Here is a 27,069-nt window from a genome sequence, read left to right as displayed (position 1 = left end):
AAAAACCCAAAACATGCAGATCAGGCCCATACCCAGAATGTACTGTTGATATTGTGTTCACTTTTATTGCCCTGTTTGCTGTTCTGCTACAAAGCTTACAAGACCAAACCAAGTATCTACTTCAGAAAGGCAGAATCCTGTAGAGGATAAAAAGTGCTCTAAAAGCAGTTCACGGGAAGGACAGCCTGGATCCTAGACCAGACTACTTCACAACGAGATGTAAGTTATTTTTATTTACAAGTAGCTACGTGCAGTCTTTCTGAATTGTAAAAGCAGATGAAAATATGCAAGTTGAGCCAGAGGAGATATTTGACTGAGAGTGGAACAAAGTAATAATGTATGCATGCATTACTACAGTTAGGTAATAATTCTAACTTTTTGCCCACAAGCAAAGGGCTTTTTTTTTTTTCCCAAGATGTGATAGTAAGCTTTGTCTGCCTATCCAAAAGCCAAACTGTCTCGTTGACATGGACAAGTGGGACACTAGGAATGGTATACTGTACAAGGACCACTTGTCCTCTGCACTTTTTACATGCAACTTTGTCAAAAAGCCCGATATATCTTGCGGCAAAAGGAATTAAGGCCCAGGCACATGCTCAGGGCTTCAGCTCCCAGACTTATGTAATATCGAAATTTAAGTATTCAGTAAAAGCAATAAATTCTGGCGCTTTTGGCTGCAAAACCAGTAGAGCTGGAAACATTAAGTAAACCTCTTGTACTGCAGTAACTGACTCGGTGTACATACCACACCTTAAGTTAAACCAGTGCAACACTAAGTAAATACTGCACTCAAGTGCAGCGCCTGTTTCTGTAACCTCACCATCCGGGACGCAAGGGCCTTGGGCTACCTCAGCAGGGCTTTGGCGGGACAGGCCTGCCCGGGGCAGCGGGAACAGCTATCCCGCCGTGACCGAACAGCAGAAGAGCGTCAGAAGAGCGCTGACTCTTAACTACCTCACCCAAGCCCAGAAGAGCGCCGACTCTTAACTACCTCACCCAAGCCCTGCACCCTCAAGGGCTGGGTTTCTTCCATGCCACGCTTATGACTTTCGTGAAGCGCCCGGTGAGGACGGTAACTTGGCCCTTTCCCCCCACATCAACCCTCATGGGCACAACGCGCCGGACCTGCGGGCTCCGAAGGAAGCAGGGCGGTGCTCCCCGGCGCGCTGCACCTCCTGGGCTGCCCCGGCGATAACAGCACGAGGGCCGGCCCGCCGGCCGCCGTCCCGCGGGCAGGCGGCTCGGGGAGAGCCGCTCTCAGCACTGAGGCGACAGGCGCGAGGCCTCCGCGCGTCTTTCTGTGCCTCCCAGCCCAGTCTCGCGGGCCCCTACCCGCCTCCCACAGCGGAGCCAACCGAAAACGCCGAATGGTGGGAGTGACAGGCGCAGGCGACCAACGAAGAAGCTCCTTATTGGTGTGTGGCTGAGGCTCCGGCCGTATAAAGGCGGCCACGCGTTAAGGCTCCGAGCTGGAGAGTACGTGTCTCAGGGGGAGGAGAAGGTGGCGGCGGGGCTGGTGCGGAGCAGCCGAGCGCCGCGGGGAGGGGTGTCAGCTCCAGCGCGTGCGGGATTTTAATCCGATTCCGGCCGGCCCGGATTTTATTGCGAGCGGGTTTTAAAGTGAGTACGAGCGGGATGGCGGCGGAAAAGGGGGGAGGGGCGGGACCAGACCGGATTAGACCGGCCCAGTGGGGGGAGCCGCCTCGCTGACCCGTGGGCCGCGTTCGTTTCTTGCAGGCGTCTGTCGTCCCTCTTGCCTCTGCGGGCAGGGCAGCATGTCCGAAGCGGAGCAGCAGTTGGCGGCCGCCGCTGGCGCCACCCAGAACGGGCACGAAGCGGCCGAGAGCGCCGGAGAGCAGCAGGCCGAAAGCGGCGGGGCTCCGGCGGCGGCGGCGGCGGCAGGAGCGGCGACGGCGGGAACGGCGGCGGCGGCGGCAGCCGGACCGGCGGCGGGAACAGCGGGGACGGCCGCTAGCCAGAATGGAGCCGAGGGCGATCAGATCAATGCCAGCAAGAACGAGGAGGACGCGGGGTAAGCGCCGAGCCTCCGTCGCCGGGTTGAGGCGGGAGCAGGCCGCGCCTCCCCCCTCCCCCCCGGCGCCATGTGTGGCGCGGAGCGCGGCCGCTAGGCCCCGGCGCGGCCCTTCGGCGGGAGCGGAAGCGAGGCGGGCGAGTGGTGCGCTCTGCCGCCGCGGGCTCCGCTCCGCCCGGCGGGGGAGGGCGGCGGGCGGCCCCGCTGCGGAGGGATCGTGCGGGCGGTGAGTCGGCGGCCCTGCAGCACCAGCGCTTCCTTTGTTCTGGAGCTGCCTTTTGTTGGCGCCATGTGGTGGCTGGGGGAGGGGCGGGGAGCGCGTTTGTTGCCGTCTCACGCTGTAAAATGGAAGGGGATTTGCCTCGGCTCGCTTCGTATCCCGCCTTTTTCTCATCCTTAATGTTTTTAACGAAAGGAGCGGATAGAAGGAGTTGCTTTCTGTCGGGAGGGTGAACTGGTTCAAACTTTCTGGGGATTGTATGACCGATCAGCACCGGCGTCGGTGTAAATACGAAAGCGTTCTCGACAACGCATATAGGAAAATCATTCTGGTTTTAGAAGCTAGTCGGTGGTAAGCTAAGAATTTTTGGAGGGAGCAGAAGGAAAAACAGCGTGGTTGAGACTATGTGCGATGTGTTTAAGGCAGTAAAAGCGATTTTGGTGTACTACTTTGCAGCATTGTCAGAAAACAGCTTATCTTTTAAAACTCATTTCTGGACGAGGCAATATATCTTCACTCTGATTTGGTAGTGGCATCTGAGTACAAAATAATTTCTTTACTATTATAGTTGGTCTGTTTATGAACGTGTGCCTGACTTGCAAATTACCTACCTGTTTCTCAAGTGGGTCTTTGTGATTCAAGCTACCCAGTGGATTTAATTGAACTCCCTTTGTCCCTGGGCCCTGAACCAGAGGGTCTGTTCCCTCAGGTGGAACAGAGAGCTGAAGCTACAGTAGTGCAAGAGATTTTTGCTGTAAGGGAAGGAGTAAGAATTGCAAAAGTTTTTTATAAACTAGGGCTGGGTGCAGCTTTTTCAGGTAACTAGACGAATGGAGAACCATTTATTTTGAGATTAGAGCTTTAGATTGAGAACCTGAACTCTACATTGAGAACCCTAACAGCCCTTCAGCCATGTACACATTTTCTTTTGACTTTTTTAGTATTCTGCCCTGAAAAGTGTGTGATATTCTTTCCCTTTCTTGAAACCCCAAATCTGTGTGAAATGAAACTCTGAGGAAAAGTAATTGGTTATGTGAAAAATTAAATGCTGTGCTAAAACAAGAACTGTCCAAAAAACAAGAGCTGTCCAAGGCAAAGTTAGAGATGCTGACTTTGGTGTGTTTTGTTAAGTGCTGAAACATGCTTCGATTTACCTGCATTAATATGTTAAAGAGGAGAAAAGTAAACTAGATGTTAACAGTGCAGTTATCTGGTTTGGCTTTGCCTTCAGAGGCCACAAATACTAGGAATTTGTCCTTAATTTCAAAGGCTACATACAGTGTTATTTACATAGATGGAGGTATAAAGCATTCAAATTGCAAAACAAAGGACTCTAAATTACAAAGTGAAATATCTACTGCTGTGGTTAGTGAATTTAGCATGTGGCAATATGTGTGTATGTGTACCATAGCTCCATCCTGATGGCATAAAGCAGCTAAAGCTGCCTCCAGACAAATTCCTGTCATCCCCAACAACCAGACTTGTCATGTAGTCAATGATGACAGGGTATGCTATGGAAAACCACTGTCAGTTTGTGCTGATTATAGCAGTTGTGCTTGGTCAGTAAGCTGTTGCGATGAGAAGGAGTCCATCCATTTCCCTTTCTTTCACCTGTTATTGAAGGTGAAAGGCTTAGGAAGCTTTCTAAAGCCTTTTTTCTAAGTCTGTATTATAATGGCTGCAAGAAGCACACAGACTTTGTGGACCCTGTGTATCATGCTGTACTTGTCACTCAAGAGTGCACAGCTTGATATTCTGAAAAAACCCAAGGATTTAGCCTACTAAGGATACAGTTTAATCCAGTTTTAAGGCAAAAAAACCCCATAGTGCATGTGTTTTTTCGCTATTTCCTTTTGAACACAAATGGGTGCTAGTTCTAGCAAATCAGAGTCTTACACATCGACACCAACAGCCAATTTTATTTAAACATAGCCCAGTTTCTGAAGGACTTCTAGTCCCAAATCTAGGTTGCCTGTAAACAGAGTAATGACAACTTCAAACTGTTTTGGTCTATAGTTAGATAAAAAGGCTCAAATGATTTTAAAAACATAGTTTGTTACCTTGGAAACTGAAAATAGAAGATACAGCCATGTTATTAATGTTTTCCTTTGAAGTCAGGCATTTGAGAATTGCCTTATTGGCTGATCTGAGTTTTGTTACCTTCAATTTTGTATTTGCACTTCACTACTATTTAGTTCTTTGAGATGCTTCAGAGGATATTTTGTAGGGGAATGTGGGCAGGGAAATATTGTATTAGCCGTTCATGAAAGTAAAGACTAGTAGTGGAGATAGTGCTGTAGCACTGATGAAAATAGAACTAGATTAGGTAACTAAGCAGGAAGAAGTACACAACGTAGTAGTTAAGGCAGGTCCAAAGTCCCATTTGCTGTATGTGACTGTTCTCGGGGGTCATAGAAATCTAGCTTAAATTTTGTAGATTGTTCTCAGGACTAATTTTTACAGCCATTTGTCCAAATCCTAAGAGTGTTTTGCTTTTCGTGCCTTACTGCTTTGAAAACATTCAGGATGGAGTAGGAACAATCAGAAGTTCTTTCTCAGAACTGAGTTGTTGGTACTTGATAGTTAATACTACTGCTTTATAAATAACAGGATAGTCTTGAATGTGAGGTTAGTACTGAGGAATATTTTAGGTATTTTTTCCTGTTTCTTACAGCCTGCAATAAATTTCAGAGTGCATTGTGTCATTCCCTCAAAAAGGAAGTGGGGAATGCACCCTTGTGTACTCTACAGTGTCAGTGGTTTTTGATAATATGGAAAAGTGTTCAACTTTGGACACTTGTTCCTGTTTCTGACAATGCTGCCGAGGTGTGTGTACCCCTGGGAGTGTCTTACTGAATGTGCTTTCCTGTAGTACTTCCTGAATCTAAATAGCCCTTACCTCTTTGAAATTTCAGGAAGATGTTTGTTGGCGGCCTCAGTTGGGATACAAGCAAAAAAGACTTAAAAGATTACTTCACCAAATTTGGTGAGGTAACTGACTGTACGATAAAGATGGACCCTAACACAGGAAGATCCAGAGGCTTTGGATTTATTCTCTTCAAAGAACCTGGGAGTGTTGAAAAGGTGAATTGAAGATTCAAATTCCAGATTCTTAAGTCTAGGGGAAACTCTTCGGCTTGAGTTAATTCTATCAAACTATTTTTCAGGTTCTGGAACAGAAAGAACACAGGCTAGATGGACGACTAATTGACCCCAAGAAGGCCATGGCAATGAAAAAGGATCCAGTAAAGAAGATATTTGTTGGTGGACTTAACCCAGAAGCCACAGAAGAGAAAATCAGGGAATACTTCGGAGAGTTTGGAGAGGTGTGTAATGTTATCTTAGTAAACATTGAAACTTAAGAGTCTCCAGTTGATGTTTTTGTTTACCAATAATTTGCATGTTGCAAACTAACTTCATAGGTATCAAGCTGCATGTTAATGACCCACATGTTTCTCACCTAGAGAGCAAGGAAGGCATATACTGCACTACTTGCTTCCAGTGCTAGATAGATATCTTTGTCTTTAACTCAAAACGTTGTGTCTTATCTTAAAATTGTTTTTTTAAGAGTTGTGAAGTTAAAACTTCTGGTCTGAAATACAATGGCAGCATGGGAAGAATATAACAGCTTTGGTGTTGCATAATACACATAGATAGGGAACTTAGTTATTCAGTCCCAAACACCTCAGACTTAACTGCTCTGTTAAAATACAAGTCTGAAAGTAACATTTTCTGTCTTCAGATTGAAGCAATTGAACTTCCAATGGATCCGAAGACCAACAAAAGGAGGGGGTTTGTGTTCATCACTTTCAAGGAAGAAGATCCGGTGAAGAAGGTTTTGGAGAAGAAATTCCATAACGTCAGTGGAAGCAAGGTAGAAACTTTGACTTGTAAATTTTGGTCTGAGTTCTTAAGCATAATACCACTACATCTATAACCTGAGTAGGGTTTTGAAGACCTCTGATCTCAAGGTACTGCAATTGCAATAAGGACATCTTGCAGTTTACCGCAGCTGCAAGTTCAGTCACAGAGGCTACTCTTTGCCAATACTTGTGGCTTTCATAGTTGTTATATTCTAAAGGCTTTTGTATGTAAAGCATCTAATTGCAGTCATTAAATACATGGGGGGAGAAAAGGCTTATTTACATGAAAGTCTAGCAATATGAGCCATTTCAACAGATAAATACATCTTTCAGTATGTACTTGCTTAAATTCAAGGCTTATAGACATGAACTTTGTAAGCAGCTAGCTGAACTTGGCTCAGTCCGACATGGAGACAGCTTCTGGTTTCTTCCCTCACAAGCCCCCCCGCTACCAAAACCTTCCTCCAGAGAGGAAATGAATGCTTGTAGTACCTTGGACCTGGTCAGTTGAACTGCTGTAAAAGTTGTGTGAGATACTGTTAACAACTGACAGAGCTTACCTGTGGCAGTGGCTGCTAGAGGCTTATTGTCAAGCTAATGAGAAGAGGACTGGAGGCAAATGATGTATGCTGGCTGGAGGTGTCCCTTTTTCTTTGCTCCACGGCAGCTGCTTGACGATAGGCTTCTAAGTTGAAGCCCTATTAGATCTGGTAATGCTGTCTGACACAGTGACTTAGGTTATACTGTAAGGCTGGTCTTGACACTGTACAGAATAAACTTTGCCAAACATAATGCACAGGCAGTTACAAGGTGCTGTAGTTAGCAGTAAAGTTTTTCAGAACAAATTAATGCTTAGGTGCCAAGGGAACTGAGAAATCGTACCTGTATCTCCTAAGTGTGGCTCGTTTTTGTGTCATAATGATACTAAAAAGTGCAAGTTACCTTAAAGCTCCTTCTGTGAAGAATTCCAAGCCAGGCTTGCTCAGGTGCTGTTGTCAGAGTTGTTCCTTTCATAGCAGCAGTAGCTTTCATCTCTGACTGTACACAGATTCAAGAGATAGGAAGCTGGCTGTCAGCTTGAACTGCAGCTTGTGAACATGAAAATGTCAGTTCTGGTTGTCTGTAGCTTTTCCTGGTATTGGATAAGCGATGATTTCAAATGTTGGTAGGTGTAGTGTACAGTCCCAACACAGGTGCTCGGTGTATAGGGTATATGCGTATGTGAAGGCTTCCAGGATAGGTTGCTGTGGTGCATTTCTCAGAGCCTTGATGATTCAGTGCAGCTGATGTCCAATAGCAACAGCCTCTTGGAGGATATGCCTGCATGGAGGCAGCCTCCTGGCTACTACAGGAGCCCCAGCAGCAGTGGCTATGCTGAGGTGACCTCAGCACAGCTTCCGTGGGGGAGCTGATATCAAAGAACAGGCAGTACTGAAATTGTTTGAAAGCAGCTTGCTTTGTATGGCCAATAGTGACTAACCTGCCCCTTCTGTGGGGCAGCTGATGCTGGGAACAGGCAGTATAAAATACTTAGAAGCAGTGTCTTGTTTTTGAATGGCCATCATTGTTACCTTTGCCCAGGCAACACAATTAATCAGATACTTCTGAATATGTGTTAGTTTCACTCACATGACAAGGCGCACAGCACATTTGCCTCCTTTACCTCTAGAGTAACCTCTTGCTTTGCTAGGTGGTTAGGTTGAGTAGTGCTGCTGCTCACTCATCCTTGTCTCTCATTTTCAGTGCGAGATTAAGGTAGCGCAGCCAAAAGAAGTATACCAGCAGCAGCAGTTCAGCAGTGGCGGAGGAAGAGGTAGCTATGGAGGAAGAGGCAGAGGTGGAAGAGGCGGCGGTAAGTACCACACACACTACTTTAGTATGGACACATTCTAAATAAAGTTGTGTGTACTAAAATGGGATTTTGTGGATGGTTTTCCCTTCTATAGCTCAAAGTCAAAATTGGAATCAAGGTTATGGCAATTACTGGAACCAGGGTTATGGGAATCAAGGATACGGCTATCAGCAAGGTTATGGTGGCTATGGAGGCTATGATTATTCAGGATATGGGTATTATGGATATGGACCAGGCTATGATTACAGTAAGTAAAGAGAACTGTATTGGGTATAAGCAAACGTAACTAATTAGCAGTTTAATGCATTTGTTCTCTTGTTCATAGGTCAAGGCAGTGCAAATTACGGGAAGACACCAAGACGTGGTGGTCATCAGAATAACTACAAGCCATATTGATCAAACTTATTCAGGTATGCAGTGGCATGGTCTCTTTTGGAAAATGACTGCATAGGTTTTGTATACAATGCTGTAGATGGATATTTCAGTTCTGTACCAAATTTAACTTTACAATAAATTTCTATGGCCTGTTAAATGTGCATCTTACTTGGAAGAGCTCCCTGGAAATGTTTTACATGTTTAATACTTGCAGATAACTAGTTGTCTAGACAGTGTGGTGTGTAAATTTCAGCCTTGCTGAAGATTAATTAATGATTTTATTAATAGGTTAAACTGAAACTGATTTTGAGGGTCTGCTTAAAGCTGCAGCTCTGCATCTAGGGACTGCCTCTTGGAGTTAACTATGGACTCTGCATTACTCCAGTTGTACAGAATGAGATGCATCTTAGCGAACCAGTGTCACTTCCACCTTTTTATTTTGTATTGTTTTTGTGTCATACATTTCCTGTAATGGAAGTGTTAATTTTACTGTACTTTTTGGTACCTTTTTGGAATCTAATGTATTGTAAGGTATTTTACATGTGTTCTGATTCACCATGACATGGATATTGAAGCTATCCTAGCTTTTGAAATAAAAAAGGCGTAATCTAGTGTCTTGTGCCATTCTTCAGCAAAATGCCAGTATGCTGTTCCCAGAATGTAGTTCATGGCAGTACCATGATAGATGGAGAGTTGTGCTCCAGTGTTTTTCATCTTAAAGCTAGAAGACTCTATTGGTAGTTGTGCTTGTTTGCAGTTAAGTGGCAGCGAACTACTGCAGTCACTTCTGCCTGGAAGTTATGGAAGAGAACTCAGGTAGGAAGCCCCAGCGGTTTTGGAGGCAGTGGTGATTGCTGGTGGCTCTTGTTCTAGACAAGCACAGAGGCTCAGTATAAAACTTAGTGTCTGCGTTACAGGGCTCTGCTAGGAGGGACCAGAGGCATACATTTTAGAAAGAGCTTTGGAGTCTGGGCTCCTTGCAGGAAGATGCCAAGAGATGTGCAAGAACTTAGCTGCACATACTTCATGTTCATTATCTTGAATCTGCGACTCTTCTAGGAGTTCTTAATATTATGTATACCTGCCTTGAAAGACAGGTTAGACAGACATTAAATTACCAATGCAAAGTCTGAATTTTTGCAGCCTTTTTATGTGTCAAAAAAGGCTAAAAACTTCTAAAAATGGATAGAAAACAAAAATCTTCAGAGATCAGTGACCAGTTAGAAATATGCTCTTCTCTTTTGACTAGTTAACTGTTATTTTAAGGCAATAACTATCATGTGATTTGTCTGTCTCACTGCAGAATAGTCTCAATCACAGATTTATAATTGGCAAACGCTGCTGCAAAAGTAAACTTCTAATCTTTGTTGCAGTAATCAATTTGATTTCTCATTTCCTTTTAAGGGTACAAATATGTCCTTTTTTTCTTGTAATAAATTCTATTGGAACAAATGAGAACCTGAAGTGAAATCAAACTAAGTAACTTAAGACATAAACAGATGTTACTAGAGACCTGTTCAGGTTTTTTTAACCAAGAGGTGCAGTTATTCCTGCAAGAACTGTAACATACTGCTCCCCACTGGCTGTCCTTGGAAAGAAAAAAAGTGTTGTGAACTTAGAAGCCTGAAAGCTTTTCTGGAGTGAAACAGGAATTTTGAATCTAAAACAAAGATGAATCAGACTTTAAATCTGATAGTTGACATGACCGCTTTACAGCTGGAGTATGTAACCTAATGTCCAACTTGAAAAGAACAAAATGCATACCACTGACACAAATGAGTACAGTATTTAAAAGTATTGCTGTCTCAAGACTTAAATGGAAGTGCTTTATGCTGTTGCATACTTTTACTTTTCTTAAGAAATAAAGGGTAGCAGAGTATTTTTCTAGCAAACAGTTTATCTTACAACTTAGAATTTTGCATAGTATCAGGACCATACTGCTGCAGTAACTCTGGCTCTAGTGCATTAACAATAGTTTGTCAGCTATCTGTTGCTTTGGTGGTTTTTTGGAAGCAGGTTCTTGGCTAATGCTTCCTTGACAGGGCATGTGGCCTTAAGGATAAATTAAGGGTACTGGTACTTCAATGCAGAGCTGGCTTTCATACAAAGAACGTGTAATTGCCTGGTGGAAGCAAGGCCTTGTACATGAGGTTGTTGTTTGTGGTTGTATTCAGTTTACTAATCTTACTTGGGTATTTATTGAGGACAGAAGATTTTGTAACAACTGGTTTAGCAGCCAAACCCTCATCTATCTGCTCCTCCTGCATTTGATATTATGAATATGGGACTGAAGTGTTTGTTTGACTTAATCTGGTCATCGAGATTGAATATAGTGCTAGTAGGCACCCTGTTACGAAACTGGTCAGAGGAGCCTGGGAAGGATTGGGTGTACTGGCAGCTAGAATGGTGTTTGCTTAGGTAGCTGCAGAGTTAAAATAAGAACCCATTCTCTCAATTTGCTGAAGTCAACCTAAAAGCATGAATTTATAAAATGTTAGTTTATAGTAGCTGCTAGAAATACATTCCATTATAATCAGTTTTAGATAAACTATTTTAAGTAAATTCAGTTCCACACTTCTGCCACAGTTGAAACAAGCTCTTGTAAAGTTTATTTCTCCTAAGTATTTTACTAATAACTGAAAATAACAAAATCAAAGGTAACTTATCTGGTTTAATACATGCTAGGATGAAGCTTAAGTATGCGTTAATAGAATGTTTCTTAGTAGTAGATCTTGAGCATTGTTTGAAACCTATGGAAAGAAAATAATGTTATGTGGTGGTTTTTTTTGTAAAAGCATCATTAAAAGAACTCTACTTCATTGCCTCATTTTTCGCTTACATTGTATGTAAGTGTCTTACTAGGACTGTACTTAGTAAGAGGCTTTTTGCATTCTTGGTTTCCTGCAGAAAATAAAGACATTTTTATTGCTTAGTTTAGATTGCAGACAAGCACATAAAGTCAATAGGTCTCTTAAGTTAAATTAGCACTGTTGAGTGATCTTTCTGTTCTCAAGAATAAGTAGTACAAACAGGTGTATGTCTTTTTCCATTACCTTGCTAAATAAAATATTAACACATTTTTCTTGTGCCTGCTATACTAATACTGCACTAAACTAAATGCATATTTCTACTTAACTCAGGACCATAGCACTGTGAATGGAGTGACTGAGGCCACCAGTGATTCCATTGATTACAGTGACTACATTAGGTACATTACTGTCCAGGTACCTAGAGTTTTATTGGCTACCTGGCTGAAAACCACTTGGCTGTCAGAGTTGGCTGAAGTACTGAGTGTACCAAAGAGTGTTTTGATCAAGGTGTTAACTGTAAGGATACATTCTGCTTATTGTGAGTTTGTGGTAAAATGAACTGTAGCTAGGTGTTCTCTTTTAGCAAGCTGTAGAGGGACCTCAACAGACATTTAAGATTTACAAGGCTTGTGTTACTTAACAGGACTCAGTCTCATTGATGCTCACAAACTTCTGAGTGTAGGGGTAAATTGATTCATGAGTTAACAGCCACAAACCTGAAATGATTCTACAAAGTAGTCAATGTTCAAGAGAACAGAAGGCAATACTGTTTCAAAGTCAGATATTAAGTGAAATCGGAGTAGTAAAAGTACAGTTCTGTAGTTATTCATAAAGTTGTTTAGCATAATTGGAGGTCTCCAAATTGCAGCATGCACAATGTACAGCACTCTTGCCTTTAAGGGCAGTTAAGGGGAGGCTTGCTGACAAGTAGTTAGGCAGCTGGAACAGCTGCTGTCTTGAGACTTAGGGCACTGAGCAGCTGGCATAAAAACTGGTTTTGTTGTGATATGCATGTTACTTGCATGTCAAGGGTTAAACCCAGTCACTCCTAAAAGATTTCCAGACAAGCATAGCATGCCCTAGTGGTAGATATTTCTAGGATGTGTTGGGCCTAGCTTATAAACAAATAAATACATACTGTGTTACTAGAAGTGTCAGACTGAGAGAAGGTAGCTGTGAATGCCAGATGTACACAAGTCTGGTCCATGCTTCTAGATAGCCAGAAATTCCTGCAAACTTAACTTCAAGTAAAAGCATCTCTGAGGAGGCTTAATCCTGCTCTCCTGCCAGTGACAATGCTTGTGAAGTTATATTAGGAACCTTGGCTTTTAAATAGTCAAGTGCGAATAAATACCTGCTCAGGTAGAACAAGTGGATGTTTTCTCTTGCTTCACACACTCCTTTTCCATCTCTGGAGAGAGAATAAGCAACAACTAAGTAAAGTCTTTACTTTGAGACTTTTGTACTAATATTTTTAATACAGAAGTTGTATAAAAAGCTAAGTGGCAAATGCACACAGTTTCTAAGAGTGAAATCTGGACAGCTTTTACTATTCCTCATGTTCAGATAGGTAAACACTTGGACCTCTACCCCAGAGCAAAGCTACTTTAACATACATACATCTGTGCAGTAGATAGTTTTGGATGAAAAACCTTAAAACGGTAATTTAGAAGTGAAAGCTAAACTTGCATTGATTAGGACTATTTTTCCTTTGTACTCAGCAAATATCTTGGCTCTATTTTAGCAGGTTTGACATTAACTTTAAGACAGTCCGACAGCAGCCCTCTAAAGCAGTTTTCATCTGTTCTTACCTGTTAGTAGCTTGTCAATTGTGTCCACAACAAACTTTGCATCCTCCATGTTGAAGCACATTGGGGGTTTGAATTTAAGCACATTTCTTCCCGGCCCATCTGTACTTAGTAGAATATATTCTTCCTTAAGTCTGAAAAGAGCAATAACAGAGTTGTTTACTTTTGCATGTAGTTCAGAGAAACTTGCAAGCATCAGCATACAGGCAGTCCAGACAATGCCTTTTTGCACTGGATGGTTTCTTTTTCTGCCAGTTGGCTATATTTTAATTATTGAATGGCAAGGTTATTCTGTAATTGTGTGCTTGCCTCACACATTGAGATGCTATGTGATTGTCCCTTGTACCTTGTTATTAGATACTCTGCTTCTGCTGTGGCTGGGGTCCTTTCTGATGGATCCTTGATTAAGTCCACTCCAATGAATAACCCAGAACCCCTTCAAAAGAAATAAAAATAGTTAATCTGTGTTAGAGAAAGGAACTACAAGGAAAAATCTGAAATATTTTTGTGAAACCAAACCTTTACTGCCTAAGAATTACCTGATATTTTTCTAGTGATAGAAAAAGTACTGCTGTCTTGAAGAAATGGAGTAATACAGTACAGACTGCTCAGAATGGCAGCACAGGAAATGTTAAGCATATTTTTCATCCAGTTCACTCATTCTGTATTTTTTGCACTTGAAGGAAAAGTTGAAACAGGAAAGAAAATTCCTTCAGCAACTAGCAAATGAATAATGCAGTACTAGCCTAGAGTGGCAAAGTATATCAGATTTTTTTATAAGCTCAAGTTTTTTTTTAATTGAGCTGTTGATTTTTGCTGAAAGCAAAGATTTACTGAATTGCTCAAAACCTTACCAGTTACCTTGTTGTTTGATCAAACTAAAGAAAAAGCAGCTAAAAGTGTAAATAAGGCACCCATACCTGACATCACCAATGATGGAATGCTTGATTTTCTGCTCCTTGAGTAGCTTCATCAAGAAGTTGCCTACTTCTGTGGCATGAGCCTGAAGGTTTTCCTTTTCAATCACATCTAACACAGCTAATCCAATTGCACATGAAACAGGGTTCCCTCCAAACTGAGCTCAGGAAAGCAACACACACCCACAGAAAGGGGAGAAAGATGCAAATATGTCACAAAGTGTAGTGTCAGTGATAACAATGTGTACTGCCATTTTTGTCAGATTGAGCTAATAAATAGGAAGTTGTGTATTGGAAAGACAGGAATAAAATAAATAGTGACTGAGTGAGATTAATAAAAACACAGAATTATTATCCTAACTTTATTACTTGGACTCCTGTACAGAAGGAGAGGTTGGGCAACTTTTTTACTTACTGTATTGAAATACTCTACTCCTGTGGCTGCAAATGCTTCTGCTATTTCTTTTGTTGTTGCTACACAGGCAATAGGGTGCCCATTTCCTATTGGTTTCCCCATAGTGACAATATCAGGTATAAAATCTTCTCCCTGAAGCTGGAAGGCCCAAAAGTGCTTGCCAACCCTGCCAAAGCCAACTTGAATTTCATCAGCAATAAATACACCTCCTGCCCTGTGCACATGCCTGTAACACAAAAGATTTTATTGTCTCTAAGAGGAAAGAGGATATAATATTTACTGTTTAAGAACATTCAGAAAACATTATTTTGCAAACCTCCAGGAAACAGGCCTATATGCTGTATCATATATTTAAAAGCAGGTCTCTGCTATTTAAAAAACAGTTCTAACATGAAGGCATAGGCCATTTCCTGCCTATCAAGCCCCAGCAGGCAGAAATTCTCTTATCTATATTTAACAAGTATGTTCAATTAAAAAACTTAGGATAATGAATGATCACTTACTCTGCCACCTTCTGAAAATAGCCTGCTGGTGGAATGATTTGTCCACCCACACTTGGCAGAGATTCAACAAAAAATGCAGCAATCTGAAACAGACATAGCATGTAATGTGTGAACACAATACAGAAAGTTGTGGAAACTGTTAACAACTAGCAAACTCTTTGTCATTTGATAGTTCTTGCATTATGTTAATTTTTTTTGACAAGTCCATGCCAGTTAGCTCAGTAATCCTGAATGACATTAACAGCCTTGCTCACCTCTGAGGCAAAGCAAATGGTTAAGGAAATCACTTTTACCTTTCTGCCCCTCTCATGTGCTTTCTCAATAATATTTTTCACTTCATTAGCATAGGCTGTTACTGAATCTTCGTGGTCTTCTCGGTAAAGTCCTCTGTATGTGTCTGGAACAGGAGCCTATGCAAAGGAACAGTATCCTGTATTTGGTATTCTACAAGTAATAGTTAATGAAATTGACAAGTAGTTGGTAGTTTTAGGATGAAGTACATACCACATGGACCCATTCCTTTTGTCCTTCTAGATTTCTGAATTTATAGGGGCTTATGTCAATCAAGGATGTCAGATGTCCGTGGTAAGCACTTAAAAAACAATTAGCAGAACTAATTTCCTCAGTATCAATAGTTCCCTAGTATTAGCATTACTGATAGCTAAAGACTAGCTAGGCTCTGTCACTTAGTGAGAATACAGTCCCTTCAGCTGGGATGTGCTCTGCAATTTCTATCAATAAGCTAAGCTGAGTACTACTTGGAATTTTTTGTGTCTGAATATGAGGGAGAGAGAGGGACAGTACTCATTGTGTCCGGTGTGCCTCGACCACTGACTAGAATCACACCACTGTTAAGTCATGAGCAGTATTACAAGATGACAGAACAACTGGAAGAGGCCTGTCTGATTTACTCCTGAATATCTTCAGCGATGGGTTTTATAGTCTCTGGGCATCCCATTCTAATATTTGACGACCTTCAAGTAAAAGAAGTTTTCCCTACATCTCATCAGAATTTGTCAGGTTTCAGCTTCTGTTGGTTGTCTTTTTTTTTTTTTTTTTTTTTTTTTTTTTTTTTTTTTTCCCCTGTTACTCTACATCCTCAGACCTGGCTCCATTGTTTCTGCCCATTTCCATCAGGCACTTGTAGTTGCACTAAGATTTGCCATTAGCTGTCTCTTACAGCTGAACAAATCCACTTTTTTTAAACCCCTCATGCTTGTGGCTTCCTACTCATTGTGGCAGGCCACTGCTGACCATCTTCCAGTATGGCAGTGTCTATCATGTACTGGAGAGCCCAACCTGGACACAGTTCTCTGGACTGAACTCACAAATATTGAGCAAAGGGAAAAAATTACTTCCTTAACTTCCTGGTTACAGTCTTTCTACAACAACAGATTTTCAGAAATGCTCTGATGATGGACCAAAACTGAGCCTTATACCCCACAGCAAATAAAATTGCCAATATACTTACTGGTCTAAGACTATAACATCATCATGTTTTGTATACTGTCGTGCCAATCTTAGGGCAAGATCGTTAGCTTCAGATCTACAATTGAAAAATAAGATATGATTAATTGCTGATGTCTAAGTCTTGAAATCTTAACCTCCCTTGAATGCTCTTTGTGTCTGCAAAGAACAGGCAGAACTCAGTGGGTGTAACTCTCAGATCCCTCAGTAATCAGCACTCAGTAGGTAGGAGTGTTCACCAGAACAGAATTAATCTTAAAAAGCTGATGTACAGAAACTACTTTAACAACAAGTTAGGGTTTTTTTTACCCTCCCCCCAGCATTGTTACATTTAATTTTGATAATAGAAGCAAATCCTAGCAGAAGGCAAGTCAAATCAGAAATTCATACAGTAAAATATTAATGTTACTGTTTGGTAGTCCTAAGCCTTATAGATAGCATAAAATCCTCTTCAAATAAAGCACTAGTTTAGTTTCCTGATAGTTTACATTTAGCAAGTTGAGTCACTCAAATTCTAAAAAGAATCAGTTTCTTCAAAAACAAAACTCCCAAACTATGTTATTGCCAGTACCTAGTCAACCACAGCAGATCATGCAAGCTAGGCTGTTAATAAGAAAGTATGTCTTGTATGTAACCTACTCAAAACACTGTAGTGTTATGCAGCTTACCCAGAATTCAGAAAATAAAAGATGCACAGCTTCTCAGGCAGTGTTTTTGAAAGTCTGTGTGCATAATCAACCAAGTTGTCGTGAAGGTAACGAGAATTTGTATTTAACAGTTGATTTTGTTCATGGGCTGCTTTTACTACTTCAGGGTGACAATGCCCAACTGCAAGAGAGTGGAGAGTGGTGTGAGAGTTCATGCATGTTACCTACAGTGTTCATTCACATTACCTATGGTGTTGATTCACATACTAACAACGCTGATACTTCTCTAATAGTACAGAGGAATTCCCACTCATTTAGTCAGTGGGGTGTTAATGATACTGTCATCAGGAAACCATGTCAGTGCACCCCATAAGCTTGTTTAAAGCCCTTTGTACCCCTTCAAAAAGTTTGAAGTTGCTATTGTACTTTAAGGTGGGTAGTTACTAGTGGAAATTGATGTGCTAAAACAAATAGTGTTTGATATATAGGGGTTTGAGTATGTGCAGGGTCAGGTTTACCATCAAAGCAGCTAGTGACCAGTTAGAGAGATTGGAGCTACTGTAAGAGAGCAGCAGCTACTTCATGAAACACCATTAAGGCACTACACTGGGCAATGGTTCTGTGGCTGTGAGTAGTAACTTCTAAAAACATGCCAAAATATCACTGTTGGTTTAAAGTACTTTACTTGAGCTTTGAAGGGAAAAAATCTGGAAGTTTCAGACAAGTATGTTCTAGGAAGACAGAACAGGAAGCAAGTGTAGAAAAGCACATCCACAAAATGAAATGTGATCCGTGGCTTCCCAAACTATAGGCTCAAAAAACGGTTCATCTGCTTTTCCACTTAACCCCTTCCCCAACAATGCAACAGTGGGGAAAATGTACTGATTGTTCCTTGTTCTGCTTGGAAAAACACGGTATGAAGGAGCAGGTATTTTAACTTACCGTGAGCAACATTGTTTATGCAGTCAAGGTATCGTCTTCCATTCTCGTCATACATATACTGGCCTTCTGCCCTCACGATCTTCACTGGATCGTTAGAAAAAAATAGCTTGCAAGATGAGCTATGGGGAGCATCAGAAAACAAATCTTAGTGAATTCGAAAAGTCACATTATTTGTGCTGCTGGTCACACTTTCAGGGAATCCAGAGATGACGTTTCCTCACTTTGCCAGCACATGTCACCATCCTGCTCTGAACAGGCTTTGTGCTCTAAAGTCAAATTCCAGTAGACTCAAAGGAAAAAGTTCCCCACTGTCCATGGCTGTCTACCCTTCATGGTCTTGAAAAGCTCTCCTGAGTGCTTCTTACCTTGTAATCGGGGTGTTTTTCTGGTTGCATGTTGGGCTTTTTTTTTAATATTCTTGCTATTCTCACTAAAGTTCTGATTTCCCAGGGGGCATGGTGCAGGTGATGGTCACAGCTGTATAAAACTTCACTAACCTTAGCTGAAATCTTGAGTATTTTACGTTTGTGTCTGCTTAAGTGTGTTAGATTATCACTTTTTAAATAAACTGCCAAACAAGTAAAATTGGAACACGTCTGCCTAAGTAGGAGCTGCAGAGATTTAACTTTGCAGGGCAATGCCAAACTTTGATGCTTTGTTTAGTAAAAGATTGCTTACACAAAAATAAAGTAATAATTTGACCATAAATACAAAATCATTGTCAAATGAATGATAAAAGACTGATAAAATGAGAAACTATCTCCAACCCCCCCCAGGTTGGCAGCAGAATGGTAAAACAGTCAGGTTTTTTATAAGCTTACCCTGACTGTTTCCAAGTGGTAATAAAGCACTGGGTGAGGCTGCATCGTTGTTCCCAGCGACAAGGCAAATGACTTAAAAAAAGATGTGTTATAACACATTTACTATAACACCTACATTTCTGTATTCATAAAATGCAGAAATATTAAAATAACCTTGGTTTTGAATATTTAGTATGAAAGCGTCCCCACAGTTCATAGTTCTGTTACAGTTCTGCTGCCGTTCCTCGTAGCACTCTAAAGAACTAAGAATTTACTAGGTCAGTTGAAGCAACCTAAGTAATGGGAAGTTTGGAGCTGAGACTTTTTAATGTAATTGTCAGACTGGGTAGATATATGTTGTTAATTCTATCATGGTTTTGGTGTAATAGAAGTTTTCTGATATGAGATATAAATCTATTTGTCTATATATATGCACGTATGTAATACTAGAACCCTTGTGTGGCCCACACGTTCGGGCAGGCACCGGCTGTGCACTTTTTACAGGAACGCTGGCCATCAGACAGATCTTATTAATTCGTAGCTCCTCTACTTATGAAATGTTAATTACTGTTAATTACACGAGTAAAGTGGGGCTGTGCACGTTACCAGCATCGACTGTCTCCGCGATGTCATTAGTTTGAACGTAAAATTCTGGAGAGGCAGGAAGTCGGTTGCCTTAGTCTCGGGAGGAGTGATGGCGGCGCCCGAGGGCGGCGCCCGAGGGCCGGGCCCGGAGCAGCCCCAGCCCGCCGCTGCCGACGTGCAGGGCGGGAGCAGCCGCCGAGCGCGGCCCAGCTCGGGGCCTGTAGGGCCGGGGCCCCGCGGCCGGCCCGGCCGCGGCTCTTTTCCGGCCCGAGGCGGGGAACCGCAGCAACTCACCCGATGAGCTGCCGGCGCAGGGCCAGGGTCTGGTGCCGGGAGCGCGGCGCCGGCCTCATGGCCGCTCCCGCCGCCGCGGAGCGCTCGGACCGGAGAGAGCGGGGCGGAGCCGGGGCCGGGCTGCCCGGGGAGGGGCCCGCCGCGCGGCCGCAGCGCCCTCTGCGGGTCGCGCTGGGGTTTTGTCGCCGCGCTGCCCGCGTGTGGCCGCGCAGTGCCCGGTACCGCCGGGCGGACAAAGCCCCTTCCCGGGACACACGGGCACTGCGTCTCTGTCGGTTCCAGCAGCGTTGTAACCGTGCTACTCGCTCACCCTAGAGCCCAGCGCCGATCCTCTGCCCCCTTCCAAATAACAGCCGAAACATGACTTCGGGCAAGCCGATGGCACTGGGGTAGAACAGTAACTCAACAACACTTCCAGGCTTCTCCAGTCACTTGCAGCATGAGGAGCAGTGCGTTCATCTCCGAAGTCCTGTCACACAAACCAGGGAGAGGCTGCACTCCCTTGGGGCCAGCGAGGTTGTCGGTGGCTCTGGGAAAGCACACCTGACTTGGGGTGTCACACACCAGCAGCACATGGTTACCAGGCCCCTCACAGATAATATGTTTTTTAAGGGCTGCTGAGGATCGTTATTGAAGCTATGTCATGTCTCTCTTGTGAAATACTTACATGTTGAGGAAGTTTCTTTTACAGCTCAAAAAAAATTGGAGGTCATAGTCTAGATGTTACAACTGTATTAATTGTTCAACACATACTTCACTGTTTACATAAATCTCAACCATTTCTGGTTTTGTAGACATGACTGCTTAACAGTCAGTCTGAGAACAGGCAGTAAGTTAGGATTAAAAGAAGAAAGGCTGTCAGCAGATTAGAATGGGCATCCCTTCATTCCTGTTTGACTGGAATTAAAGAAAAACAGGAAGAGAAAGAAGCAGAAAGGGTGTTCTGGGATGGGTCAGGTCCTCTGCTACCGTGGGTGTTGTATCCTGTACTGAGTTTATAAACCTACCAAACCTCATTGTGAGAGATGCCAGATTTCTTCTCCTTCCAAATGAATGTTGACATTCTTTTGTTTTAAATTGGCAACATCTGTTAAGAAGACTCTAGAAAATGGAGCAGACCTTTTTAAAACTACATACTTGTCAGACTTTGTTGCTGACTAGATCAAGCTGCCAGTAATTATCTTGAGTTGCAGCTACTTGCTCAACACAGGAGCAACTGACAATTGTGTGCACTGTGGAGAATCCAAACCTGAAGCGCTGTATGCTTAAGGTTTGATTGAAATTAGGAAGTCCAGCATTTTTTGCATAAAAGTTGGGTTTTAAGTAACAAAAGACAGTGGAGAAAAGGTTAATAATGGCTGTTAATCTTTTATTTGAACTCTTGTCTGGTTAAGATATTTAGTAACGATTTATAATAACAACCTGAACATTTACAATTTGGAAAGTTTACTCTTGGTTACAAGTGCAGAGTTCATTATACATATTCACATGATTGTAAAAGCAATCTGTACAGAGAAACCATTTTTCAAATCTAGTCTTTGCTTTTGTTACAGAAAGCACAAGAAGAAATAGTTTGAGAAGTCTCAAGCTAAAGTACTGTCCATTACAGCTTTAAATACATGATGCAGTACAAATTAATACCATTTTAACATGTTAATGGATAAGAAACACTAATGGATAAGAAACTAATGCCTTCATTTTAAAGTCAATGTTCCCCAAAGAAAAGAGTAAATAGAATACTTTCCATGGCACATACATGATTAAAAAGCACAAAGAATTTGCAAATAGAGATGTTAAGTACATTTTCTGTGTTTTTCATATCTCTGTACTTCTTTTACAGAGATTTAGTCAGCTTTGTATAAAATACCTTGTAAATACATTCAAACCAAAACTGATTCTTGGGAGGTGTTCAAACCATCTCCCTTTCTCCTCTGAACAGCCTTAATGGAGTGATGCAACCACTCCCCTGAATAAGGGTCACTTGCATAACAGGGTAGAGGATTAAGCCCAAGCTGCATAATATCAAAACAAACATGGATAGATAAAGCACACGTTGCATGTATTTTTCTAAACTGTATACAGAGGAGGGAGATTTTCATTCAGGTTTTAAATACTGGCAAGAATGGTTTCTCAAATGATGCCGTTTCAGAAATGCCCACATACATGCCAGTTTTAAAATATTTCTCTCTCCAAAAGTAATTCAGTGCAGCAGAGCAGGTGGCTTGCTTTCAGTTTTGAGTATGGCATTTTGAGCTGAACGTTCATCATACTGAATACTTTTTATTGGGTTTTTTTAAGATACCAGAGAAAACCCCAAATAGTAGTGCAGAAAGTTGCTATGTTATGAAATTGTCTATAAAACTGCACTCTGTCCATAAAGCTGGCAGCCAACACCCCAACTCTTGTAGCCCGCGGCCACTTACTACCTCTTCTGCTTGAGTTTGGAAATTCAGTAGGAAATGTGGGTGCTTTTGCTTTGCAAGACTAGGTCCTAATATTTGCATGTAATTGGCAGAAATGCAGGTTTGATGTACACCCACCTGCACTTAATACATTCACATAACATGCACTTTGCAAAGTTAAGCCAGCAGAGCAGCACTTACCAGTATGTAACAAAGCAGCAAGTGGTGGTGGTGTCATTAACAGATATTCAGGACATCTCTATTTTTCTGTTAATTAATAGCTACATTATATGAGAAACCACACAGGAAAGTGAGCTGCTTGATGAAAATGAACAACTGGGAGGCAACATCTACCAGAATTTAGCAAGCATGGATTGGTTGTTGTCCTGAGACACAGGAAAAGCACCAATGCCAATAATGCATTTCTTATTCCACCCTCTTGTCCATAATGCCCCTTCTTAGGCATTGAAACCTTTTGTTTCCCAGCTTTCCTGTGGTTTCCCCCCAGGCAATGTAGTACAGAGCCATACAATTAAGTCTTTCTTCCATTCATTTCTAAGGGACAGGGTTTTGGCACTGACTTAACCCACAGATGACAGTTGAGCATTAAATGTATGGAAAAGGTGCAGTATTTCACCTGGGGATGTGAAAATACTAGGAGTAATTTTTAGCTTACAAATGTAAATGATAATCAAGGAAAACAAAGTTTAGGAAATGGATTTTTTTACTCACTGATGTGCTTCAGTTTGTAGTAGGTTCTCCAAAGTGAAGCTGTGAAGTGTTTCAAACTGCACTAATTACAGGCAGGTTTCCTGCATTGCCAGGGACAATTAAAAGGCAAGTGGCTCTTGTAAATGGCAGTGAGATTGGACTAACTAGAGTACATGTTTTCTTCCCAAACCCAACCAAGCACAACACTATGGCAAGAGGGTCTAAAAAATATTCCTGTGTACTGTAAGGTTGCCAAAGTCAGTGTCTGCTGCACTGATTGCCTTGGCAAGCTAAAGTGACTTGGGCCTCTTGAAACCTATCCAAATATGTCACCTCTCACTTGAAAAATCTTCCTGGTTAAATAACTGGAAGGCTAGCTCGGCTGCTAAGCCCATCAGCAGATACGTAATGGGTAAAACTTAGAAGCTTCAGATGAATTAAAGCAGAACTGGTCACACCTAGCTGTGCTGGTGCAAGCTAGAACCAAGCTCCCTGATCTGAATTCAGCCAGTTACCTACAGCATTTATTTTTCCATACCTTAAAGGCAAATCTGTTGTCTGTAAAGAAAACAAAGCTGCTGTGCTCCAAAATTTTAAAATAGGCACTTGACAGGTAACCTACTATAGATAGATTTTATTTGTAGAATGATTTAAATTGTCTGGGCAACAGTAGAGGACTAAGAAAACCCCAAAGGAGTGAGCATATGATATTTCCCAAGGAAGAAATGCCAGATTTGGAAAAGAGATTAAAGTTTCTATCTACACACTCCCTCAAATACTGCTTCAAAGCATATTGTTACTGAAAAGGTGTGCTGTCCATCAAGGGACAGTGTCAGAGCATAAAGTTTGTCCCAGAATAACATTTGTTTCTGTCTTGTAACAAAAAGGGCTCTAGAGGGCAGCATTAAATCCACATTCACTGTCTGGGAAACCCAAGACTAATACGCCTTCTAGAATATGTGCTACATTTACAGGCTCCTACGGCACACTTCTTTGGACCAAGGATGGTTGTTTGCCATCAGGATAAAGCTGGAAATCTCCAGTATCTTAATATTTTAATTATGCTATGCATTACAGATGAGCAGCCTCTTGGGCCCATATGGGACTGATTGCAAACCCACATGCCAGGCATAAAAGTCCAGAGCTTTGTTCTTAGCTATGGGCTGTTAGACAGTAACCCTGCAGAGCGAGACAGCGAGCTCGCCTTGGCAGGAGGAGGGAGGGAAGAAAGCAGCCAAAGGGGAACACTGGCTTTCTGGTCATCACAAAGGTGCCTCCTGGGTAGTGGTTACTCTAACAATTTTAAAGCCCCACAGGCAATGACCCGTATCACTCCGTTGCTTCTCCATTTTTATCATTGCATAGAGGTCTTGAGCTGCCAAAACCTCACGCGAGCTCTGCTGGCTGGCTTAATTACTGAAGAAATTAAAGAAGGAAAAAGCTCACCTAAATAGTTCATCTATTGATTCCCTGCAAATAGAATACATCAGAAAGTGTTTTCTTGTTAGAAGAAACATTTTTAAATACACAGGACAAAAATCTGTATGGAGATCAGTTCATCACCGTTCCATGTAGAGCACTGGTTGTGTGTACACCAAGATGACTTTCCCCACAAGAGCAGAACAAAGCACGTGGCAATATCTTGATTTTCCTTTTTAAGCCATTCTGGCTTGGAAACAGTTTCACTTTACAGTTGGACCAAGTTTTCTCTAACACCTGTTTCATAATCCAGGGAAATATTCCAGAACTCAAGTGGCCAAGCCCACCATTTAGCTGCAAAACTCTTAAGTAATCTCACCTACCCCCATCAGCACAGGTCAGATCACCAGGTTCACAGTCTGGCAAGGGACCTCTTGAGCTGCCAGCATACCTTCAACACTAAACTGGAGTTACAGACCTGGGGGTAGTTTAGCCATGTTCCTTAACCCCCAAAATCTCCCCCCTATAAGCTATAGAGAACACTCCCCATGCTTACATTTGGGTGCAGTGTCACCTGCGTTTGTCACCTGGTGCATTTGCCATAGTTTGTGGCAAGGTCACCTTGCCCTCAGAGCTTTGGGGATGAAAAACTCAGAGGTTTCAGGTGAGTTCTTAGGACTCAGTTTGGGAAGTTTGCTTCCAAACTTTGATAGACTACAGTAGAGGGTATTGGTACTAACTGGAAAGAAGGTCATTAGCTACAACTTTATGTAGAACAAGCCTTAAAGAATGCAGCTTGTCCTCTGCTGCTGGGAAACTGGCAGATGAGCTCATCTAGACATAGTGGAAATGGCCATGCTTTCGCTGTCAGCTAAATTGACTCTAAACCAGAAAACAAAGACCAAATGTGAATTTGGCTGGGCTTCACATTGCCCTAAGATCAGTAAATTCAGTGAGTTATCCAAAATGGCCATTGATTAATCCATGGAGCCAATATTATAAATACTTTAGTGATGGAGATAAATCAATTGGTCTCAGACTGACCTATATTTTGTAAGCATGAACAGCCTCCTTCCTGTCAGTCATCCTCAGTGCTGCTGTCATCTTGTCATAACATTCAGCTGCATTTCTGGATTCCTGCAAAACCAGCTCACATTCTCTCAAACCAGAGAAAAAACCAAAACCAGAGAGGGCTTTCCTGGGAAATATGCTGTGCTTTGAGGGAGGCTGAGATAATTATTGAGTTTTGAGCACGACTGCCAGTACTACCTAAAAGTAAAATTTATCTTGGTGAGCTATTTGCAAACTCAAAAGTCTTCCAAAAGACCCACATAATAATTTTAATTTGGAAGGGGAAAACAATCAACTGATCTGGCACAAATTTGCTGAGCAAAGCACATCTTTTTAACACCTCCCAAGAAGATCCTGACTGCCCTGAAACAGTTTATCATTGTACAACCTCCTCTTCTGAATATGCGAAATCGGAACAGATGCCGCCTTAGGCTCGGTGCAATCGATAATAAACCAATTGCTCTTGTACAGTCTGTGGCTCAGCATGATGGGAGCAGGGAGCACACCAAGCTCAGAATATAAAGGGCAAATGTATGGCTGTCAGGGAGGGCTGGGCAGGACTGCAAGCACAGGGCACAGCCACAGCCCTGGCGAGGCCTGGTGCTGTGCCTTGTTCTGCTCCCAGGAGCTTGCCTGTGTGTCCACAGGTCTCAGGTTCTTTGGTAGCAGAGGGGTGGTAGAGTAGATGTAGCACCAGCAGATCCTTGGAGATCTACTGGTTAGTTCCTCATAGCTGCAGGGGCAATATGGTGCTGTGTACAGCAGGCTTCCTCTGCCAGCATTTCTGCACGTGTGTGGCATGGGATATCCTGAGCATGCCAGGCTGGCTGCAGGGGCAGCAGTGGATCTCCTTTGTACATGCTGGACTCGTGGCATGCAGTATAATTAAATGCAAGGAGGGCATTTCCCTGGGAATTTTCCAAGATGATCACTACCAGGTTTGGCAGATGAGGTGGTTGTGCTGCTGGGTGAGGACACCATCCTGGGCTACGAACACGATTCCAGCCTTCCTCCTCGATGGTGTGGGAATGTACCTTGGGCACGGGGAAGAACAACCCCAGTTAAGAGGTTTAGTCAATTCAAAATGGGCTCTTCCTCCGTTACCAACAAATGTCTCGGGTTCTGTGGCAGCAGAGGCTCTGCGTTGGGAGGGGGACGGCTGCCGTGCAGAGCGATGACAGCAATAGGTAAAGCACTGTTCTGGTATTCTGTATCAATGTTTTGCAGGCCTGGCAGTGGTCACAGTTGATGCCTACAAGCACTGGATATTCCACAAGTTGAAGACGGAATACTGACTTGTTTACCTGAAGATAATAGGACTTCGGGGTATTTCCTCAGAGAAAATATAAATTTTAATATAATTTCATAAGCTTTTGGAGGTTAGCTTGTCTTGTAGCTTCAGTGATATCAAACTTCTTCAAGTAGGAGCTAGATAGAAAGCTGTTTAGTTTTTGCCAGCGTATGTAAAACAAGACTTTTCTATCTGCATTGTAGATTGTTTGTGGACACTTCCAGATTCTTGTGCTTTCTGCAGTCATTCTGGGGACTGAACTCTCATTGATAGTGATAGAGGTTCCATGAGCAGGACACGTGCAGGAATTTGAGTGTAGAAGCCCACAGTGTGGTTTGGAGTAGTGAATTGCTTTTAGTTTGGAGAAGACTGAGGGAGATGGGAAGAGCAACTGTACTTTAAGGGAACAATTACAGATCTTCTTCCCGGTGACATCAGTGAGAGATTTGCCTTCAACCTTCCACAGAAGAAGATTTTTAGCTTTAATTTGGGACAGTAAAGGGGTTTTCAAAAGCACTAAAAACCAGTGGGAGTGGTTTTGGCTGCTCCTTAGGCCTTTCAAAACCCCTACACCGAAAGTAATAGCCAACAACGTGAAATGGAAGTAAATAAAATGCATTTTCATTGCTGTTTTGAGTTACATAA

The 27,069-nt window shown here is 42.4% G+C and overlaps 3 protein-coding genes and 1 long non-coding RNA gene across 12 annotated transcripts in view; 2 read left to right on the top strand and 2 right to left on the bottom strand.

Annotated features, from left to right (window-relative positions):
- LOC133626029 (uncharacterized) overlaps nucleotides 1–449 on the top strand; it is a 6,597-nt gene extending 6,148 nt beyond the window's left edge. The window contains exon 3 of the long non-coding RNA XR_009819235.1: nucleotides 95–449. This is a non-coding gene — a long non-coding RNA (uncharacterized LOC133626029). The remainder of the gene's footprint in view (nucleotides 1–94) is intronic.
- NME5 (NME/NM23 family member 5) overlaps nucleotides 1–2,149 on the bottom strand; it is an 18,878-nt gene extending 16,729 nt beyond the window's left edge. For all 3 annotated transcript variants that reach the window (XM_062002053.1, XM_062002058.1, XM_062002055.1), the window contains exon 1: nucleotides 1,126–2,149. The gene's annotated coding sequence lies outside the window, so the exon portion shown is untranslated. The remainder of the gene's footprint in view (nucleotides 1–1,125) is intronic.
- On the top strand, nucleotides 1,223–27,069 carry HNRNPAB (heterogeneous nuclear ribonucleoprotein A/B). 4 transcript variants are annotated; one of them, XM_062002049.1, is made up of 9 exons: nucleotides 1,223–1,476; nucleotides 1,738–2,032; nucleotides 5,168–5,336; nucleotides 5,420–5,578; nucleotides 5,995–6,126; nucleotides 7,859–7,967; nucleotides 8,062–8,214; nucleotides 8,293–8,377; nucleotides 26,361–27,069. In XM_062002049.1, the coding sequence occupies exons 2-8, from the start codon at nucleotides 1,776–1,778 to the stop codon at nucleotides 8,361–8,363; spliced, it is 1,050 nt and encodes a 349-aa protein (XP_061858033.1). In that variant the 5' UTR covers nucleotides 1,223–1,476; nucleotides 1,738–1,775; the 3' UTR covers nucleotides 8,364–8,377; nucleotides 26,361–27,069. The 4 variants fall into 4 exon arrangements, with proteins under 4 accessions (XP_061858033.1, XP_061858032.1, XP_061858034.1 ...); XM_062002048.1 differs by lacking the exon at nucleotides 1,223–1,476 and adding an exon at nucleotides 1,483–1,620; XM_062002050.1 differs by lacking the exons at nucleotides 1,223–1,476; nucleotides 26,361–27,069 and adding exons at nucleotides 1,483–1,620; nucleotides 8,631–8,954.
- Nucleotides 10,929–19,656, bottom strand: PHYKPL (5-phosphohydroxy-L-lysine phospho-lyase). 4 transcript variants are annotated; one of them, XR_009819234.1, is made up of 14 exons: nucleotides 19,531–19,656; nucleotides 17,852–17,970; nucleotides 16,931–17,090; nucleotides 16,267–16,341; nucleotides 15,300–15,408; nucleotides 15,089–15,205; nucleotides 14,796–14,878; nucleotides 14,293–14,518; nucleotides 13,881–14,035; nucleotides 13,307–13,396; nucleotides 12,964–13,094; nucleotides 12,507–12,563; nucleotides 11,182–11,243; nucleotides 10,929–11,092 (listed from the first exon to the last, which is right to left on the bottom strand). XR_009819234.1 is itself a non-coding variant. In XM_062002045.1 (13 exons), the coding sequence occupies exons 1-12, from the start codon at nucleotides 19,587–19,589 to the stop codon at nucleotides 12,511–12,513; spliced, it is 1,377 nt and encodes a 458-aa protein (XP_061858029.1). In that variant the 5' UTR covers nucleotides 19,590–19,656; the 3' UTR covers nucleotides 10,929–11,092; nucleotides 12,507–12,510. The 4 variants fall into 4 exon arrangements, 3 of the variants coding, with proteins under 3 accessions (XP_061858029.1, XP_061858030.1, XP_061858031.1); XM_062002045.1 differs by lacking the exon at nucleotides 11,182–11,243; XM_062002046.1 differs by lacking the exon at nucleotides 11,182–11,243 and having other exon boundaries at nucleotides 15,300–15,387; nucleotides 19,531–19,654.

Source organism: Colius striatus, chromosome 9 (genome assembly GCF_028858725.1).
Source record: "Colius striatus isolate bColStr4 chromosome 9, bColStr4.1.hap1, whole genome shotgun sequence".
Lineage (NCBI taxonomy): Eukaryota > Metazoa > Chordata > Aves > Coliiformes > Coliidae > Colius > Colius striatus.
This window is presented reverse-complemented; position numbering and strand designations above follow the sequence as displayed.

What these genes read in the sequence shown, in the direction of transcription:
- HNRNPAB (XM_062002049.1), top strand. Translation starts at nt 1,776, where the DNA reads ATGTCCGAAGCGGAGCAGCAGTTGGCGGCCGCCGCTGGCGCCACCCAG. An exon ending in CAGAGGTGGAAGAGGCGGCG is followed by an intron (nt 7,968 to 8,061) that starts GTAAGTACCACA and finishes TCCCTTCTATAG; the next exon opens with CTCAAAGTCAAAATTGGAAT. An exon ending in TGGACCAGGCTATGATTACA is followed by an intron (nt 8,215 to 8,292) that starts GTAAGTAAAGAG and finishes TCTTGTTCATAG; the next exon opens with GTCAAGGCAGTGCAAATTAC.
- PHYKPL (XM_062002045.1), bottom strand. Translation starts at nt 19,589, where the DNA reads ATGAGGCCGGCGCCGCGCTCCCGGCACCAGACCCTGGCCCTGCGCCGG. An exon ending in CTGCGCCGGCAGCTCATCGG is followed by an intron (nt 17,971 to 19,530) that starts GTGAGTTGCTGC and finishes TGCTCCCCATAG; the next exon opens with CTCATCTTGCAAGCTATTTT. An exon ending in CACATGAGAGGGGCAGAAAG is followed by an intron (nt 14,879 to 15,088) that starts GTAAAAGTGATT and finishes TGTCTGTTTCAG; the next exon opens with ATTGCTGCATTTTTTGTTGA.